The sequence below is a fragment of the Pipistrellus hanaki genome (assembly GCF_964339955.1).
Source record: "Pipistrellus hanaki genome assembly, chromosome: 7".
NCBI classification, from domain to species: Eukaryota; Metazoa; Chordata; class Mammalia; order Chiroptera; family Vespertilionidae; genus Pipistrellus; species Pipistrellus hanaki.
Genome location: NC_140509.1, coordinates 60004590 through 60023272, shown reverse-complemented (window position 1 = coordinate 60023272; position 18683 = coordinate 60004590). Strand labels below are relative to the sequence as shown.

Sequence of the window (18683 nt, the reverse complement as noted above, 5' to 3'; positions counted from 1 at the left end):
CTTACAGGGTGGGTTTATATCACTCAGTGATTTAACTAGGCAATATAATTCCATGCCTTTTATGGGGAAGAGCTTAAACAAACATCTGGATACTTATCTAGACTAATAAAGGGATAATATGCAAATTGGTCACGACACCTTCCCAGTAACAACTGAACAGCAGGCTGTGTGGGCCAGCAAGACTGGCAGTGGGTTAGCGAGGGATGACTAGGCCGGCAGGGGGGTTACTGATGGACAACCAATTACTGACTAGCAGGCTGCATGGGATGACCAGGCCGGCAGGGGGGTTAGCGAGAGATGACCACACCAGCAGGCTGTGTGGGGCAACCAGGCTGGCGCGGGGCGGGGGGGGGGGGGCAGTGAGGGGCTACCAGGCCAGCAGAGGGGGCAGTTTGGAGTGACCAGGCCATCGGCGGGTGGCAGTTGAGGGCAGCGACCAAGCCGGCTGTGTGGGGGTGCGGTTGGAGGCAAACAGGCCAGCAGAGGGGGGCAGTTAGGGGTGACCAGGCTGGCAGGGTGGGCAGTTAGGAGCCAGTGGTCCTGGATTGTGAGAGAGATGTCCGACTGCTGGTTTTGGCCCAATCCCTGGGATCAGGCCGAAACCGGCAGTTGGACATACCCCGATGGGTCCCAGATTGGAGAGGGTCCAGGCTGGGCTGAGGGGAACCCCCCCCCCCCCCCCCCCCCGTGCATGAATTTTGGAGGGTTCCCCTCAGCCCAGCCTGGGGTAGAGATGATAGATAGATAGATAGATAGATAGATAGATAGATAGATAGATAGATAGATAGGCAGGCAGATGTACACTGTGTCAGATACTGTCCTAAAAAGTGTTATGCCTCACAACAACCCTCTGATAGATGTAGGTACAATTGTTGGTTCCATTTTTTAGATGGGAAACTGAAGTATAGGACCATTAGGTTAAGTAATATGCTAAAAGCTACCCATCCAAGAAGAAGGAAACTGGGTTCGTTTCAGTCTGAGCAGTGATCTCTGTACTGTTTGTGCAGGCGACTTTGTTTCTCTCCTGGCAGGAAGGGATTCAGTGACTGCTGAGGAATACATGGAGGATAGGCTGGTTTGGATGGATATGGTATGTGCCTCACATGTCCTCCACTTCGCACCCAGCCCTAACATATAGTGCATGTACACACACACACACACACACACACACACACACACACTCACTACTCTGGACACTGTGACATTAGGCTACCCTGGTGTAACTGCAGTGCCCTTTGATCTGGGCTTTGCTCCCAAACCTGTAGAACTGTCACTTCAGAACAGCAAGTATGTTTGGTAAAGACTCCAGTATATAATGGGACTCAGTCCTATTTGCCTATTTTGCTGTTTCAGGTAACCCATTTACATGTCCTCAGAGTTCATTTGGACAAGGACAGCATCTTGAGGATTACTCAGATGACTTTATAGGTACTATGCCTTTAAAAGAATTAGCTACGGGTCCTTGAATCCCAGAATGATGGTGTCAGAGCATGTTACTTTCCTGAGACATTTGCAAGTGCCCTTCCTTCCCCTGCCCAAACCAGAGAAGAGGTGGAATGATAGAAAACAACATAGACACTCTAGATCAGTGTTTCCCAACCTTCTCTCATGATGAGAATCACCTGGTGGAGTTGTTAAAACACAGATTCCTGAATCCCAACTAAGAAGTGCTAAACTAGAATTTTTGAGAACATATAGGTAAAATTGCATACCTAACTTAGTGCTCTGTATATAAAATCTGTCTTAGAGCACTAGTTAAGTATACAATTTTACCTATATCTTCCCAAAAATTCTAGTTTAGCACTTCTTAGTTGGGATTCAGGAATCTGTGTTTTAACAACTCCACCAGGTGATTCTCATCATGAGAGAAGGTTTGGAAACACTGCTCTAGATAGTCCTTCACTGGCTGCCAATAAACATGCAAATGTGCTTTCCAAGGAATTGCTGAGGAGGATATGGTCATAGTCTTGCTCAGGGGTCTTCAAACTACGGCCCACGGGCCACATGCGGCCCGCAGAGGAGTCTGATCCAGCCCGCCAGGTTTTTTGGGCAGTGATCGCAGCCGAGGTGTTACAGTAGGAATTAGTAGTTCATATAGTCCGGCCCTCCAGCTCTCTGAGGGACCGTGATCTGGCCCCCACTTTAAAAAGTTTGAGGATCCCTGGTCTTGCTTCTCTGCCCATTCTAATTTGGCAGGTGAAGTCAAGGCCCAGTGGAGGCCCTGCTCCAGTGATTGAGAAACTGGGACTGGACCGAGGATTATATTGATGCTGCAGGCTAGCTGTTCTCAGAATTGCCCAAGTCATTTCAAAAGCTGTTGTTATTGTCAAGGTTGGCAAGGAGAATCCCTTAGAGAAGTTTTTTTTTTTTTTTTTCCTGGCAGCTCAGCTGTTTTTGCAACCCTTCTCACCAGACAGGTGAAGGAAATCAACTCACCTTCATGGGGGAAAGCCTCCCGACTTTGCATGGGGCCGAGCCAGATGGGGGGCCAGGAGGGTGAATACAGAGCAATTGTTAGGAAGAGCTCTCATTTCAAAGCATATACTTTCATTGCAGACTAGTGAGTTGATCTGAGACTTGCTGGTGCTGATTTTGTGACCTTTGCCTTGACTCTCCATCTGGAAGTGGTGTAGGGCAAGGGCTTTCAAAGTGTGGTCCTCACATCATTGGGGGTCTCAGAGATCCTTTTAGGGGGTCTGCGTGGTCATAATTGGTTCATAGCAATGCTATGACATTACTGGCCCCTTTCACCTTGTGGACTCTTGCACTGGGAGCACAAAAGCAACAGTGGTTGAAAGTGCTGGCACTTTAGTGCCAATCAAGGCAGTGGCACCAAACCATATCAGCGCCTATTGTAGTCTTTATCTGTACACATGCCAAAAAGAGCCACTTGTCTAAAAATATCCTTGATGAAGTAGTGGAAATTTGTAAGTTTATTGAAGTTCAACCTATGCGTAAGTTTTTTTTTTTTTTTTTTTTTTTTTTTTTTTTTTTTTTTTTTTAAATATTCTGTGCCATAAAATGAAACTACTCATAAAGACTTCTGTTGTAAATGGAAGAGTGTGTGTACCTGGTCTCCTTGCAAACCACTTCTGCTGTTGTTTAAGTTGCTAGCTGAATTAGCAGCTTTATTCATGGAACACCATTTTCACTTGAAAGAACAACTGAAGAACATGCCATAATTAGAGTTGGGCATTTGGCAGATAATTCCTCAAAGATGAATAAAGTGGACCTAATATTTCAAGAAAAACAATTGGCTATATTTGTTAAGATAAACTTTAAGTATTCAAGTAAAAATTATATTTTTGGAAAATTTGTATCTGCCACAGTGAGCTTGACAGTTAGTCAATAATAGACTTAAAGGCTTTCTTTGAGAGATGTGGTGATATTAATAAATGTTGTGTTATTTTTTTACATTGAATAATAATATGGCTTAACATTTGGAAGATCTGCATAACTCAGGAACACATATTTTTCAAATGACCAATGCATGATGTTACCAAATCAGGATGGGAAGAGATCCATTAAGAATGGAAGATGGGCCAATGTTTTTATGTAGTAGAAATAGCTCATTGGTATGGTTTCAGATCTCACATTGCAAATGACTTTTAAGACACTATCTGTTGTCAAGTTTTGTTATGGTATCAAAAAGCATATCTATAATTACCTCTTTAAAAAAGCTATTAATTTTTTTTTCAAATGATACATCTATGGAGGCCAGATTTCCTTCATATATTTCATCTAAAAAAACATGTTTCCATAGAACAAATGTGAAAGATGTGAAAATCCAGTTGTTGCCGAAACCGGTTTGGCTCAGTGGTAGAGCATCAGTCTGCAGACTGAAAGGTCCCAGGTTTGATTCCGGTCAAGGGCATGTACATTGGTTGCGGGCACATCCCCGGTAGGGGGTGTGCAAGAGGCAGCTGGTGGATGTTTCTCTCTCATCGACATTTCTAGCTCTCTATCCCTCTCTTCTCCTCTCTGTAAAAAAATCAATAAAATATATATTAAAAAAAAAAAAAGAAAATCCAGTTGTCTATCAAGTAAAGAGATATGCAAAAATGCAAAACAATGCCATCCTTCTTATTAATTCTTTAGGAGGGGAATATATTTATTTTACATAAAGATATATTATATATGCTAGCATATAAGGCATTTAGTATTTTATATTTTAAATGAATTTAATATTTAAAATTTTTCTTAGTTGTAATTTCAAATATAGTAAATATAAATAGTTATAACCCACATAAACAGAAGCTCTTTGGAATCCTCAGTGCTTTTCGAAAATGCTAATGGCTCCTTGAACTGAAAGTTTGAGAACACTAAAATAGAATAGTGAAGTGTTTGCCAGCTGGAGGTTTCTGAACTGTTAGACGAATTAAAAAAGTTGTCCAGGTTGGGAATAGTAATTATTTAATTATATATCTTTAAATAACTCAATAAAAATTATTTAAATGTTTTCCTCTTTAAAATGAAACACTCACAGAGCTCAAATATAACTACACTGCATAGTAAACTCTTCCTCATTCTTCAGTAACTGATATCAAAACAGGAAAATACTGGCAATTATATTCAGTCCTAATTTATTGGAAATAAAAACAGCCACATGCCTAGTGTGTTATTTGTAGAAAAATGCTTGTAAATAGTTTTGAAACCTCTCTTGTCTTACAATTTAAAACAAATCATAAATATTTAAGTAAATAATAAATAAGCCAGTAGATCATAAGCAAAAGAAAAACAATCCTTTCACATGCTGATTTTCTATTTTTGATCTTGTAATACATAGTTAAATATCATTCTGCATTTTAATATTCATGGAGTCCATGTATAAACACAGTGAATAGTTTTTAATGTATTTTAAATCCTATTTTTCTTACATAATCAATTTAAACAGTTTGTGCCATTAATTTAATAGGTAATAGTCAAAATAGTTCTTATGCATTATGAATTACATTAAATATCATTGTATATCTAACTAATCATTTTACACATTTAATATTCTGAATAAAAACAAAATGAGGTGATTAAAACTACTTATAAGATCATTTGAGAAATGATGTACGGTATTTATATAAAAGGGATCTGTATTAGTTTTGGAGGGCTGGTGTGACAAAAGTACTACTAGCATGTTCCCAGTCAAAAATGATTAGGAATGCAGACATACATTCAAGTTGGACTTTACTGTTGGACACAAGCACTCTATCAGGTAATATGTACTTGAAAGTCTCAGATTTCTCATCAATAAAACTGGGTTTCATGATACCCATTACACTGGCTTGTGAGAAGTAAGGGAATTATGTATAATAATATACAATGTTCTCAGCACAGTGCCTGATGCAGAGGAAGGTCACTCAATAAATATTAGTAGTTTCTACTCTTACCAGGTTAGTCAGGTAATAACAATCACAATATGTACTATAATTATAATATTATAATTCATTAATATAGTTAATGGCAAGTTTATTGGAGATAATCATAATAAGAGTTAGTGTTAATGGTGATTTCAAAGTGCACTAGCACCTAATGATGGTTTTACTGTGAGTAGGTAGATGAGAGAGAGACAAAGGGATACAGGGAAGGACACGGAGATGAGAACATTAAGTGAGTAGTCAATGAGTCATGTTTAGAGACATACATTGCTATAGGCTAAATGTTTGTGTTCTCCCCAAACTCCTAAGGTGAAACCTGATCCTCAATGTGATGGTATTTGGAGATGGGGCCTTTGGGAGTTGATTAGATCATGAGGGTGGAGTCCTCATATATGGGATTAGTGCCCTTAGAAAAGAGGCCCCAGAGAGCTTCCTTCTGCCATGTGAAGATACCTTGAGAAGATGGTATCCGTGAACCAGGAAGAGGCCCTCCCCAGACACTGAATCTGTGGACACTTTGATCTTGGAGTCTCCAGCCTCCAGAAATATGAGAAATGAGTTTCTGTTGTTTACAACCCACCCGATCCATGGTATTCTGTTATAGCAGCCTGAGCAGTCATCAATAGGATTTTTTCATCAAAAGACTTACCAAATATATTTTATTGAGGAGTTCCAGGGGAGGACAGAACCCTGGTGTTCAGAATTCTCTAGCATTTATCGTTATCTTGGTTCTGGATTTGTGTTATACGTTTATAGGCTTATGTCTGTCTTGATCACTATTTGGGGTGATATTTAGAGACACTGAAGCATAATACAGGGGAACTCTAAAAGCCATTTCACTGTAATTCCATGCAGTCCAATCCAGCTAATATGCCCTCTTGCAGCTGTCAAAGTGACTCCATACAACTTCCCCTAGTGGCTATTTCAGACTCTGTCCACCACTCCCAACCTGCGCCTCTCAACAACTCTTCTTCAAATAGCTTTGGCTCCCTCATTACTGAGAACCGGAAGTCCCCTATAATGAGCTCCTTCCCTGCCTCCCTCCCTCTCTCCTTCATCTCAAAATGTGTTGGCATCTTCGCCCATCTGCTCTCCTTTGCCTCTATTTTGGATGAGGAATTACTAATCCTTCCCCTCATATTTACTGTTGGCCCAAGAAATAATTATGGTTCATAAGTATCCCTTTATTGTCTTGCACTTAGTCTCTCTCCTTAGAGTCCTTCCACTCCCTCTATACATTCCCTTTTGGTTCCTGAAAGCACTGGCCCCACCAGCTACCATTTTGTCTCCTTGATTGTACTTTAAACTTCTGGAAAGAGTAGTGACCTAGCCCCAGCTTCATGTTGTGACAAGCTGTTAATTATTACTAAATTATTGAAAGCACAGTCTAGAAATCCCAACAGTTAATCTTCTTCCTGGTAGAGATAAGACACGGCTGTCACTGCATGGCAGTGAGGAGGTCCTGGCCTCTGAGAGCCGTGTCTCCCAGAGCTTGCCACCACATGCAGGCCACAACCCCTGCGTGGGAAGTTAGCAGGTTCAGAGTACTCAGTGATGATTATAACAAAATGCTTTTAAGAAATTGGATTTGCATAGCAGTTTAGTTGGGAAGAATTATCAAATCAGTCAATGCCCTGAGGATAGCATAAGCAAAGGTGCTTTTTATCTTTGAACCCCCTGAATTTGTTCCTGAGAGTTTTCTGAATGACAAGCAGGTAGGAAAATTTCCTGCTTATTTAGTGTACTTTGCATTTGCTGAAAACCTGTGGATAAGTCCCGAGCGAAGATTAGAACCATGCGGGTTGCGAGGAGATAGTGAGAAGCAGTGCCTTTATTAAAACCCACTTACTTTGTTCCAGGAAGTAGGCAGTAAGTCATTATTTGCCAAGGACACACCATAGATGAAGACAGGATGTTAGTCCATAAAGTGTGCATAGCATTTAGATATTTGTGTGTAAAGTAAAAAAAAAAAAAAGTATTTATGTAACCCTGGCCTGGGTTGCTAACTGGTTAGAACATCAGCCCAAGCACTGGAGTGTCTCAGATTTGATTCCTGGTCAGGGAAGGTACCTGGGTTTTGGGTACATTCCCTGTCCCTGGTCAGTTCATGCAAGAGGCAATCAATCGATGGATGGATCTCTCTCACCTCTTCCCTTCTCCCTTCCACTCTCTCTAAAAATCAATGGAAAAAATATCCTGAGTGAGGATTAAAAAAAAAAAAGTATGTAGATTATTCTGGAGGAAATCAAACATTTTTTTTTTTATTCTGTAGAGCCCCTAAGAAATCTACTCTTAAGATTCCTCTAGCAGAAAATGGGACCTGCATCCAGCTGGCTGTCTCACAGAAGGCATCCTTCAACCTGTTGGGGCCTGGGAGGCAGCGGGGGCCTCCCCAGTCCAGCAGTTTAGAAAAGAACCCTCTGAGGCTTTTATGGAATTGAGAGATGGCCATTAAGATACATATGGGCTTAGTGGACATACTGGTATATTGATAACTTTCTCTCCGTCGTATAGGCAAAGGAATTTATACACCTTTCTGACTTGCTTGTCTAAAATGTCCCAATAGGATCTTAGATGACTGAGAAATTCTATGTAGAAATAATAGTGCGGACAAATTAATCTACCAGCAATAGTAGTGTGTGACATTATAGATAATGTCCCCGAGGGAAACATAAAGAAGTATAAAATGTGGTTTCTGCCCTTGGAGGAGTTTATAATGAAAAGGAGGCTGTATGGAAGCTCCCTCTCTCCAAGCAGATTCCCAGCCTTCCTTGGTCCAATGAGGATAGGCCGTGTGCCATGGCTGAATGTTGGTCAACTCACCATGAGAAAGTCATTGGAGGAAACATGTCCTGTCACCACGCACCCAGAGGCTCTGCTTAGTGCCCCTTTCTTGCCATCTAGGAGGGGAGGAGGCAACATTTGTACTGTCATTCCTAATTAATTTTTTCCCTACAAGACATTTGCCCCCAATTGTAAAGAAATTGCATGGACTGTCAGTGTATAGTCACCCAGCTTTATTTATTTTTTACTTAACAAATATATTTTTTATTGGTTTCAGAGAGAAAGGGAGAAGGAGAGAGATAGAAACATCAATGATGAGAGAGAAGCATAGATCTACTGCCTCCTGCATGCCCCACACTGGGGATGGAGCTCTAAACCCAGGCATGTGCCCTGACTGGGATTCGAACCACGATCTCCTGGTTCAGAGGTGGATGCTCAACTGCTGAGCCAGGCCTGCCAAGCACCAGTTTTATTTTTTATCCCAGCAACCAAATGTGGAGAATTTATGTTTGTTGGTTCTGTATCTGCAATGGAGCTACGTCCTTAGAATAATATCACAATAGAGAAATAACTTTGAAATGGGTTAGTCCACATAACATTCTGATTGCCTTTATTTAGGGGCAAATCACAAGCTAAAAAGAGTTACATATCAGATTTGAAAAGTTAAAAATCAACATAATAAAAGGAGAAAAAATGTAACCTTCTAAATCTTAATTTTTAGCTATAGAATTATAGTTTCTTTATTCATTAAATAACGTTTTCTGCCCCGCCTATTTTTCTGTTTGGAACTCTAACATGGATTAGGAGAATTGCCAAATATCTATGAAATGAGAGCCTTTCCTCCCACCCTTTCCTTCCCCCATAATTGCCCAAAACAAATTAGACTGAGAAAGTCACCCAGTTCAGCCCAAGAGTTAGGTTTGTGCGGCCCTAACACAAGAACTCTGTGACTGAGAGAGGTCTCCAAGGCAGGTAAGGGGAGAATTAGATCAGCCAGAGTATAGGCCTTTCAGTAACGTTTCCTAGAAATAGGGAGATAACATTACAAACTGCTGGCATTCGTTTACGAACTGGCTATGAAAATAGCAAAACTTCAGGAGCATTAACAGAGCCAGAAGTAGAACTTGCTGTTTATGGTCCCAGAGGTTGGCTTTCAGGAAGTTTGAGAAAGGACCAGATTTGAGGCCATTGCTTTCATGATTTTTAAGTCAACCTCCTGCTACATCCAGAGAAGACTATACACACCTATAAATAGAGTATTATTATTGCTTTGGTGGCATGCAGAAAGAACTTTTTTTTCTTTGTGCGAGTATGCCAGATAATGTGTGCTGGGAGGAGCGGCTGTGTGAAACCAGGCTGGGCTGGCCGTGCCTGTGTGCCCAGAAGACTTACTTTCATCAGTTAGCTCCTTCACGTTGGTCAGAATTTTGAGCTTCTGCTCGTTCCTATCCCACTTGACCAGGAATGGGACCTAGTAGGAGCAGGTGAGCCATCAGAGCAAGGGGGACCGTGTGTAACAGGGGAATTACCAGTGTTTCTATGGTCATGAAGCAACATGTGCCCAGCTAATTACTGTTCTCTGCCACTGCTCTCACCTCTTGAATGGCCCAACCACGGAAATCCTGTTTGTCTGCCTCCCACCCTCTGGCCCAAAGAATGAAAAACAGTAACTTGCAAGGCTGGGCTTGTTTAATGAATGCGATTTGTTTTTGTTGAGCCAAGGAAGCAAGGTTTCTGAGGCCGTAAACTTGATGCTAGATTTGTGAATGACTCCATGTCCTCATCTTTAGATAAGTCCAAAGGGTGTGTCTGCACTTGCTGGATGATAACCGGTCCAAAGGCATTTTTCTTTATTTTTATAGGCTCCTACCTTTAATGACAGGCGAGGCCATCTTCCTGGCTTCCAACAGAGCTATAGCTAGCATGGTGACATCTGAGCATCTTTTGTGCTAATAAGAAATGTCCTCAACATGCTGCCTCCTCCCGTGGTGATCCTGTTCTTTCCCTTAGTAACTGCTGATGTTGGAAACTATGGCTCTTTCTGTTGTTTGTTTGTTTTTCTGATAGAAACAGTGAGTTATCTTGCACTCTACTCTAGAGTAACTATAGAGTTTGGTAATACTTTTTCGTTTATTTATTATTAGTGCATTAAAAACCAAACAGTTTTGCCTTCTTTATAGTAAGCCGAAGTTGCCCTCACTCCCCACCAAGAAAACCTTAGTTTTGTCAAGAAAGATGGAACATCACGTTTTCAAAGTGTGTAACAGGAGGTAATTTGAATAGATGTTTTGGCTTGGCTGTGGTTTCTTTGAGTGACTACTTGAATAGATTAGTTCGTAATAAATTATTAATACTTAGTATTACAAGAAAAACAAACAAACAAACAAACAAACAAACAAACAAACAAAAAACACACAAAAAACGCTTGAAAATAGCTTGGTTCTCTGGAGAAAGAAACTTTCTGTCCATGGTTAGTAATACTTTCCATATAGATTCAATTGCCGGATAATGTTACCCAAACTAATTAATGGTGACATATTAGTTAACATATTGCCATCAGCAGGTGGCTATCTGAGCAGAGGTGAAAATGGCATGTGCTCAAACAAATGGCTGTGCCCTTGAGAAATGTATACAATTGTGTGTATGTGTGTTTTTTTGTTTGTTTGTTTGTTTGTTTTTAAAGAATCTTTGTACTGATGCCTGGGATATGAGTTATTTTTATAAAGCACAAAACTGGTGGCAGGTAGGAAAGATGCAGGCTAGAAAAACAAAAGAAAGCAAAATTGGTTCCACCTTTTCCAAAAGCATTTCCAATTAAAAACAAAAACAAAAACCCAGAGAGAGAACAGTTGAATCTACCAGCACAATTTGCTTGTCCTGTCAGAATCTTGGGAAAGACTCGGGTGTCCTCTCTTCCTTCATCCTCTCCTTTCTTCCTCTCCTTTGTCCATGTCAGAGCTGTCAGGGGCGTCTTAGCATGGGGCATGGCTGTGACAGATGGGGAGGAAGCTCTAATCTGTTGCTGTCTTTCGATTTCAGAGGAATCATTGTGACAGTGAAGGGGTTAACATGGTCAACACCTATCAGAGTTTGCCGACAATTAGGGTAATCTCAATCCCAGAACACTGACACAGATGACCACACAAGGTTGCATTCTACCAGGTTCTGCTTTGGAAGAAATCTTTATTAATCTTTTCCCAGCACTTGTGCAACCATGCTTTTTAAATGCATATGTGAAAAAGTTACTGCTTCTGCATAATCCATGTGATTATGATAAAAGATGATTGTGAGTTGGTTTCATTTTGGAAGGTGCATTTTGAATTAGCACTTGCAGGTACAGGTTAATTGATATGCACCCTCTGAGCCCGAGGCGAATAGCCTTTAGCAGGTTTCACAGCGTGTTGACTATTACTCGATTAGTGAGGATGCTGAGGTATAGCATTGAGTACTGGTTTAGGAAGGCAAGATACAAGTTTATGTAATTTTGTGTTACTATCTTGTCTGACAAGCAACCTAAAAGGAAAAAGAAACAGACCTCTCGAAAACAAAACTCGAGAAAAATGGGCTTGAACAGAATAAAATATATTTTTTTTGTTGATTAGCTTCAAAGAGAAAATGCGTAGAGAAAAAGCAGACCTTAGAGCTGTTTTTCGAAAAAGTCCAGGTGGTAACCAGAAAGGGATTAGTATGGCTTAAAAATAGGAACAGGAATCCATGCTGAACTAGGGGAAGAATGGGTAAAGGAGAACTTCAATAACCCCCCTATGTTCAAATCCACAGGTCCCATTGGCTGGCATCCTAGAGTACTTAATGAATTGGCCGAAGTCATCACAGAACCGCTAGATATCATTTTTGGGAACTCGTGGAGGACTGATGAGGTGCCTGAAGACTGGAAAAGGGCATATTTAGGACCTTCTTTCAAAAAGGGAAATGGATGGTGACCCTGGAAACACTCATCAGCTTAAATTTTGCTTGGAAAAATTCTGGAATAATCAGTACACTGGGTAACTAACCTACAAATAGCTAGACATGAGGCAGTGAAAGATCACACATTAAGAAGTGCCAAGTTCATTTGTAAAGGACACATCATTGTGAGATACAGTCTTATGCATATTTTGGGAATCTTCCCTCTATTCTATGAGCTCTTGATGAAAATAAATTAGTTTGGCTAAGGTTTTGGGGAATTAATTTTAAGTGTAACACTAGACAAGAAGCAGGTTTCTGGCATTCGCTAGTAATTACATCATTTTGAAATTAACCTGTAACTTGAGAATAGTAGCTTTAATTTTGTATTTTAACATACTCTTCCCCCTCCCCCCCCACTTTATATAGGACCATGTTTTTATAGGTTAGGATGCTTATAAATTCTATATAGGATAGTTTGGTGAAGGAATTCTTATTTTAAGGTGCTTTCTATGGTCATTTCATATATATAGGTACATTTATAAAGCTGACTAATTAAGGCACATCACCAAAGGAAGCCGATATTTTCTAACTTTTAAAAAAATTTTTAATCTGGCTGAAGTTCAGATTTAGGGCCAATAAACTGTCCTAATCTGACACTCACTGAGCAAGACCAGCTCTGGCCTTGGTGGCTGGTTCTCTTCATTCGGTGGACACTGCCACGACCGGTGCCTTGTCTCACCTCACCCTGCGCCCCCGGGGTCTGACCTCAGGTCTGTGGGGGCAAGGAGGTGGGAGTTAAGAACCCTGTCTAACTGCAGCCAAGATGGAGAGCAGGATGAGGTGGGAGGAGGAAATTAAGATGGCTCTGGGTTTTTTTTTTTTATTCCTTTTGTTCTTGCCTTAGGATATTGGCAGTTTTATTTTCCATGTTGGTAGGGCCAATAATTTAAAAAAGATATAGACATGCAACAAGCTCTCAAATCAGGCAGCTCATGAGAGGAGCTGAGCAGAACCTTCCTACTGCAAAGTGAGATGCAGGTTTGCAGCAGCCTGGTGATGCTCCAGAGCTGGAAACACTCAAAGGGAAAGAAACCCACATTCATTTCTTCCTGGTATGCATCTGGTCCCGAGGAATGGGGTGGGCAGGGAAGAGAGATTCTATCACAGTACTGCTTTAAGAAGGTTTACATGGCTTAGCTACTTCTAGAGATTAATTTAGAAACTAGATAAATTCAGTCTCATTCTTCACTATAAATTTCAGGAAATTAAGCTCTAAATGTATGTCCAAATTTTCTTTTAAACATACATAGCTTGCAGTTTTATAAGAATTATACTCCAAACTTCAGTCATTGTTCTTCAAGTGAACTAGAGTCTTTAAGATTAACAAGCTATTTTTAAAAATTGATTTTAGAGAGAGAAGAAAGGAAAGGGGGGTGGGAAAGAGAGAGAGAGAAATATCAATTTGAGAGAGGAACATCTATCATTGGCTTCCCACACACACCCCAACCTGGGATCAAACCTGCAACCTGGGTGTGTGCCCTGACCAGAAATTGAACCGGTGACCTTTTGATGATTGGGACTACCTGCACTGGCCAGGGCAACAAGCTATACTTCAAAAGGAGTGTGTCAGGGGATCTCTGCAGGTCACAGATATAATTTATTATGATAATAAATGGCTTCCTGTTGAAGACCTCATTTCCAGGTGCAGCACCTGTGGCGGATTTATTTCACAGACATACATTTACATGCATTTGCTGAACTGATGCTAAAAAGGGCCCTAATTTCTGAAAAAATCTATTGTTTTCACTGTGGGCATTATGGTCCAACGTAATGCAACCAAAAATGGGACTTTTCTGGTCATTTCAAATTTTTGTTTTTGTTTTTCTTCTATTTGTGTGATGTCCAACCTCACTTATCTTGACAAATTTAAGTCTTCTCTGTGTGTTTGCTATTAGAGTTTGAAAATAACAGTCCTCTACCTAATTTAAGAGTCACAACTTAGAATGTGAAATAGCTGATGGATTTTAAAGATTGTTTTTACCTAAAACCAGAGGAAGAAGACTTTAAGCAGAGCAGTATTTCATTAATTCCTTTGCATTAAATCAAGATGAGGTAAGAGAAGGTCAAAGAAGAGTAGTCACCTTGCCATGAATTGTATCTGGCAATAATTGCTCTTAGGAGGAGTTATTCTCCCCTCCCACCCCCAGTGTTTTTCTTTTAAATTTAACATTTATGATGCCCTTAAATTTTTTTTATGCAAAAAAAGTAGCTGAGGGACAAGTGTTATCAAAACTAGAGGGTTATCTTAATTTATTTTTTCCTAGAACATCAAGGGAGATTAATTACTGACTTTTACTTCATAATATTGAGGAATTTGGAGGAGTATGGCAAAGTTCACTTCAAGTTCATTTTAGAACCAAGTTTGTGGGGGGAGGGAAGAAAGATTTTATTCAGAAAGATTTTTTTCTTGGTCTAGGGAATGCATAGTTACCAAAGGACTTTTCAGCAGTGTAGAATAGATGCACTCAAGCAGTTTCTCAGTCCAGAGAGATGCATAGCACCCTGGTGTTGTGAAAGCAACAAGAACAGTAACAATTGGGTTTTTACTTTGGAATTCCTCAGGTCTTAGTTCAAAGTCAAGATCACATTCATAGCTGTTTTGTCTGTGGTGGATCCAAGAACAGAAACTGTAGATAGCAAGGAATGATCTTGAACAATTATTAAATTCATCACAGCCTTTTATGCTTGTCCGTAAAATGGGGAAAATAAATACTTCCTGTAGAGCTTAAGAGGCTTAAAGTTCTGCAGCCTATACTCACACAGTCCTTGGGTCAGCTTGTAGCACATGGTAGGTGCTGAGTGCCTCTCTCTCTTTCCTTCTTTGCTACCAGTTACCTTAAAACGGACCAGAAAACTCAAACATAAATTGACCTGTAATTATTGCTGCCTCGAACCCCCTGGATAAGGCCCCTTTGCTTTCTTTTAGGAGGATAAAAGAAAAAGTTACAGTGGCCCCTCGCAGTAGGAGTTGTGTAAATGTTTACTGATTGTATGAAAGAATTCATGCGGCCTGCCCTTGTCAAGTCTGGGAGATAGTCACATAGACACATATGAAAGTATTTAGCTAATCTTCCTTTTTTTAAAAACAGCTTTAGACTTAAAAGTCTGGTGTGCAAATTAGTAAGTAGTAGATGTGCATTTCCCTGTGATTTTTTTGTGACTTGATTTACAAATTAGGGGTGCAGAGGGGAAGCCCCCAATCACTGCTTCTGGCTAAAGTCAGTCAAGATATGAAGCAGATGACGGTAAACAGCAAACGCTTCTATGTGAAGAGAAACCAGATGTGCCAGGGCCTGGGAAGCACCTGCCAGAAAACGAGATGGTTCTCTCGTGACAGTCTCACTGCCGGAAACAGGTCCCTTGCCCAGGTGCTGAGGAAGAACAAAAGGAGAGATTCAAGAACATTACATTTTTGGACAGAATATTTGGTTTATGTAACTTTGTACAAGTAATACTTGATTAGGTGCCATAACACCATGTTGGTGGAAGAGTTCTGAATTTCAAAGTAAATAAGGAATAAAGAGTAGCAAATAATATCCAGAGAGATACACAGAAATGAGCTAAGCCTGACCTTACATCACCAGTTCTCCATTCAGACCAAGGGCCAAGTAACAGGGAATCCTTAGGAGAGATTAGCTGACACCCTGTGCTTAGAATAGAGCCATGTACAATAGTTGCTGTATTAAATGACACAAAATGGATTTTGCAGAGCAGAGCAAATCAACTAGGCTTTCTTTCTCTTTTAGAATTTCTAATTTTACTCTATGCAGCCTCAATGATCATCAATTAGACATTCCTACATAGATATTTTACACTGTGCAGATTCTTTGATTATAAAATCCTATTCAGCTTTATATTTACTTCTAAGGAGAAAAAAAATCAAATAAATTTCTACTCCATGATCATTATAGTAGATATTTCCTTAAAAGAAAAAAAAAAGTAGTTTAGAAACATGAACAATGTAACATTTTCAGTTATTAAAATAGATGTTTCTTTTAAATGTTTTTAATTCCTGAAAATAAATATTTATTTGTTGTTGTTAAAAGATAACTTTTAGAGGAAATGGGGGGTTAAATTTTACATGTGTGAGCTGGGTGGTATTTTTTTTTTTTTTTTTTTTTTACAACTTGACCAGCATTTCTTTCATTGGAACAAAAAGAAGTCACTTTTTAAGCATCAGTTAAGATGACAAATGTTTTTTCTAGATGTATTCTGTAACATGCCCTTTACCAGACAAATTTTCCCTTATTATTCCAAAAATGAAATGCTGTATTGCATGTGTTATGGGCAAGGTAGTATTTGATTGGGACAAATGTTAGGAATTCTACTGTTCATTGCAGTTGCCACCCTGTCCCCTAAGCTTGACAGTATTTAAGATCCTTTTTGGGTTTGTAAAGCCATTATTCCTTGAGCATTTCTGCCTATACAGAAATGTGTGCATGGCCCTGTATAACCAACACGTGTACATCCAAGTAGTCCAGCACAGAGTCATTCCTAGTGAAAACTGCAGGTTTGATTTTGTAAATGCAATTATAATGTACCCTCCTGCCCCCCTTCGATTATTGTTTTGAAAAGGATTGTATGAGAAGGCACTATGGAAAGCCTAATTGGAACAGCATTATGGACCATGCAATGTATGCCATGCAGCCCTGTGACTGGCAAACATGTTCATTCTTCAATAAATGTTACGGCGTTCACAGCGGTTCCACCTTGGCCTCTTTTGTGATCGTTTACATTGGATGAATGGGGTATAGCCTCTGCGTTGTTTAAGTGGATGATATATAAATGTTTATAGCTCTGTAGCATTATGGTTAGCTTGGGAAATTAAGGTTCTAACTCAAAAGAAAGGAAAATACAAGGCTTCCCACACTGCTTGCACAATCCAAATAAATCATTATGATGTGTACTTAGATGCTTTTATGTGATGGTTACTATGTATATGTTGTGGCTTTCTCCCTCTTCCCTCCACCCCACTTCCGACTAAAAGAGTACCTGAGGGTGATAGTATGAGATTCTGTACCAGTAATCCTGGCCCACCACAGTGGGTGTGTGTGTGTGGATATACTAGTACTAGTATTAGGTGGTAGACAGGGTCATAGGCGGAGTTTCTCCACATGCAGTGCTGCTGTGGTTCCTCAGCCCCTGATTCTCCATCTCAGGAGTCATTAGATCCAGGGTCTACTAGAGTCAGTCCCAGCCTTACCACTTTCTGGCTTTAGGACCTTCAGCAAATGGAATAATTATTGTAAATGCTTAGCAAAATAATCAGCACATGATAAGCAGCCCAAAAACATTACTTTAAAGAAGTTTTATATGCCGAAATCAGTTTGGCTCAGTGGATAGAGCGTCGGCCTGCAGACTGATAGGTCTCAGGTTCGATTCCTGTCAAAGGCATGTACCTTGGTTGCAGGCACATCCCCAGTGGGGGGTGTACAGGAGGCAGCTGATTGATGTCTCTCTCTCATTGATGTTTCTAACTATCTATCCCTCTACCTTCCTCTGTAAAAAATCAATAAAATATATTCTAAAAAAAAGTTCTATATTAGTGTTTTGGGTGATGTAAAAATGGCATTGTGATATGTTTCAGTGATTATGAATGGCTGATTTTATTCCCACTAAAGAAGAGAAAAGTACATTTAAAGCAAGGAAATGTAGAGTAAATATTATAAAGAAATATGCAAAAATTTGAATTTTAGAAATGAAAAGGGACCTGAGAATAAGCGCATCTGACTCAGAAAGTAAGTAGGTAAGGTACCAAGGAGCCAAGAGTTTGTGGCATGTTCACGATAATATTTTTGTCTGATATCAGATCCTAGAAAGTATACCTAAAGGTATCTGTGGCATCTTCAAAAAACCCATATCTTCTAGGTTGGCCTTGATTTCACCTTAGATCCATGATTTTCCTAGATGTAGTGTTAGAACACTTTTGCTCATAAACAAAAGCCCCCAGCAACTGCAGGGCTCTGCGGGAGCTGAAAACCCAATCTTTCAGCTCTAAAAGATTAGGCTTCAAGTCTTCCTTGATCTGCAAAAAAACGGGCTGAGGACATGAAGAGACACTTCTCCAAAGAAGTCATATAGATGGTCAATAGACAAATGAAAAGATGTTCCCCATCACCAATCATCAGAGAAATGCAAATCAGAACCAGGATGAGATACCACCTCACACCAGTCAGAATGGCTGTTATAAAAAAGACAAGAACTAAGTGTTGATCAGGATATGGAGAAAAGGGAATCTTTATGCACCACTGGTGGAACTGCTACTATGGGGAGCAGTATGGAGATTCCTAAAAGAACTAAAAATAGAACTACCATACCACCCAGCAATTCCTCTCCTGGGTATATATCCACAGAGAATGAAAAACACTAATTTGAAAAGACTATATGTTCCTGTGTTCCTATATTCATTTCACCATTATTTATAATAGCCATGATATGGAAGCAACTCGTGTCCATCAATAAATGGATGAAGAAGATGTGGTGCATACATACAATGGAATACTACTCAGCAACAACAACAAAAAAGAAATCTTGCTATTTGCAACAACAAAAAAGAAATCTTGC

The 18683-nt window shown here is 39.9% G+C and overlaps 1 protein-coding gene across 1 annotated transcript in view; it reads left to right on the top strand.

The window, feature by feature from the left end:
• The window catches only part of SAMD5 (sterile alpha motif domain containing 5), a 43982-nt gene extending 27173 nt beyond the window's left edge, over positions 1-16809 (top strand). The window contains exon 2 of the mRNA XM_084889309.1: positions 11934-16809. Within this exon, the coding sequence (XP_084745435.1) occupies positions 11934-11996 (63 nt within the window). The 3' untranslated portion in view covers positions 11997-16809. The remainder of the gene's footprint in view (positions 1-11933) is intronic.
• Positions 16810-18683: the final 1874 nt, after the last annotated feature.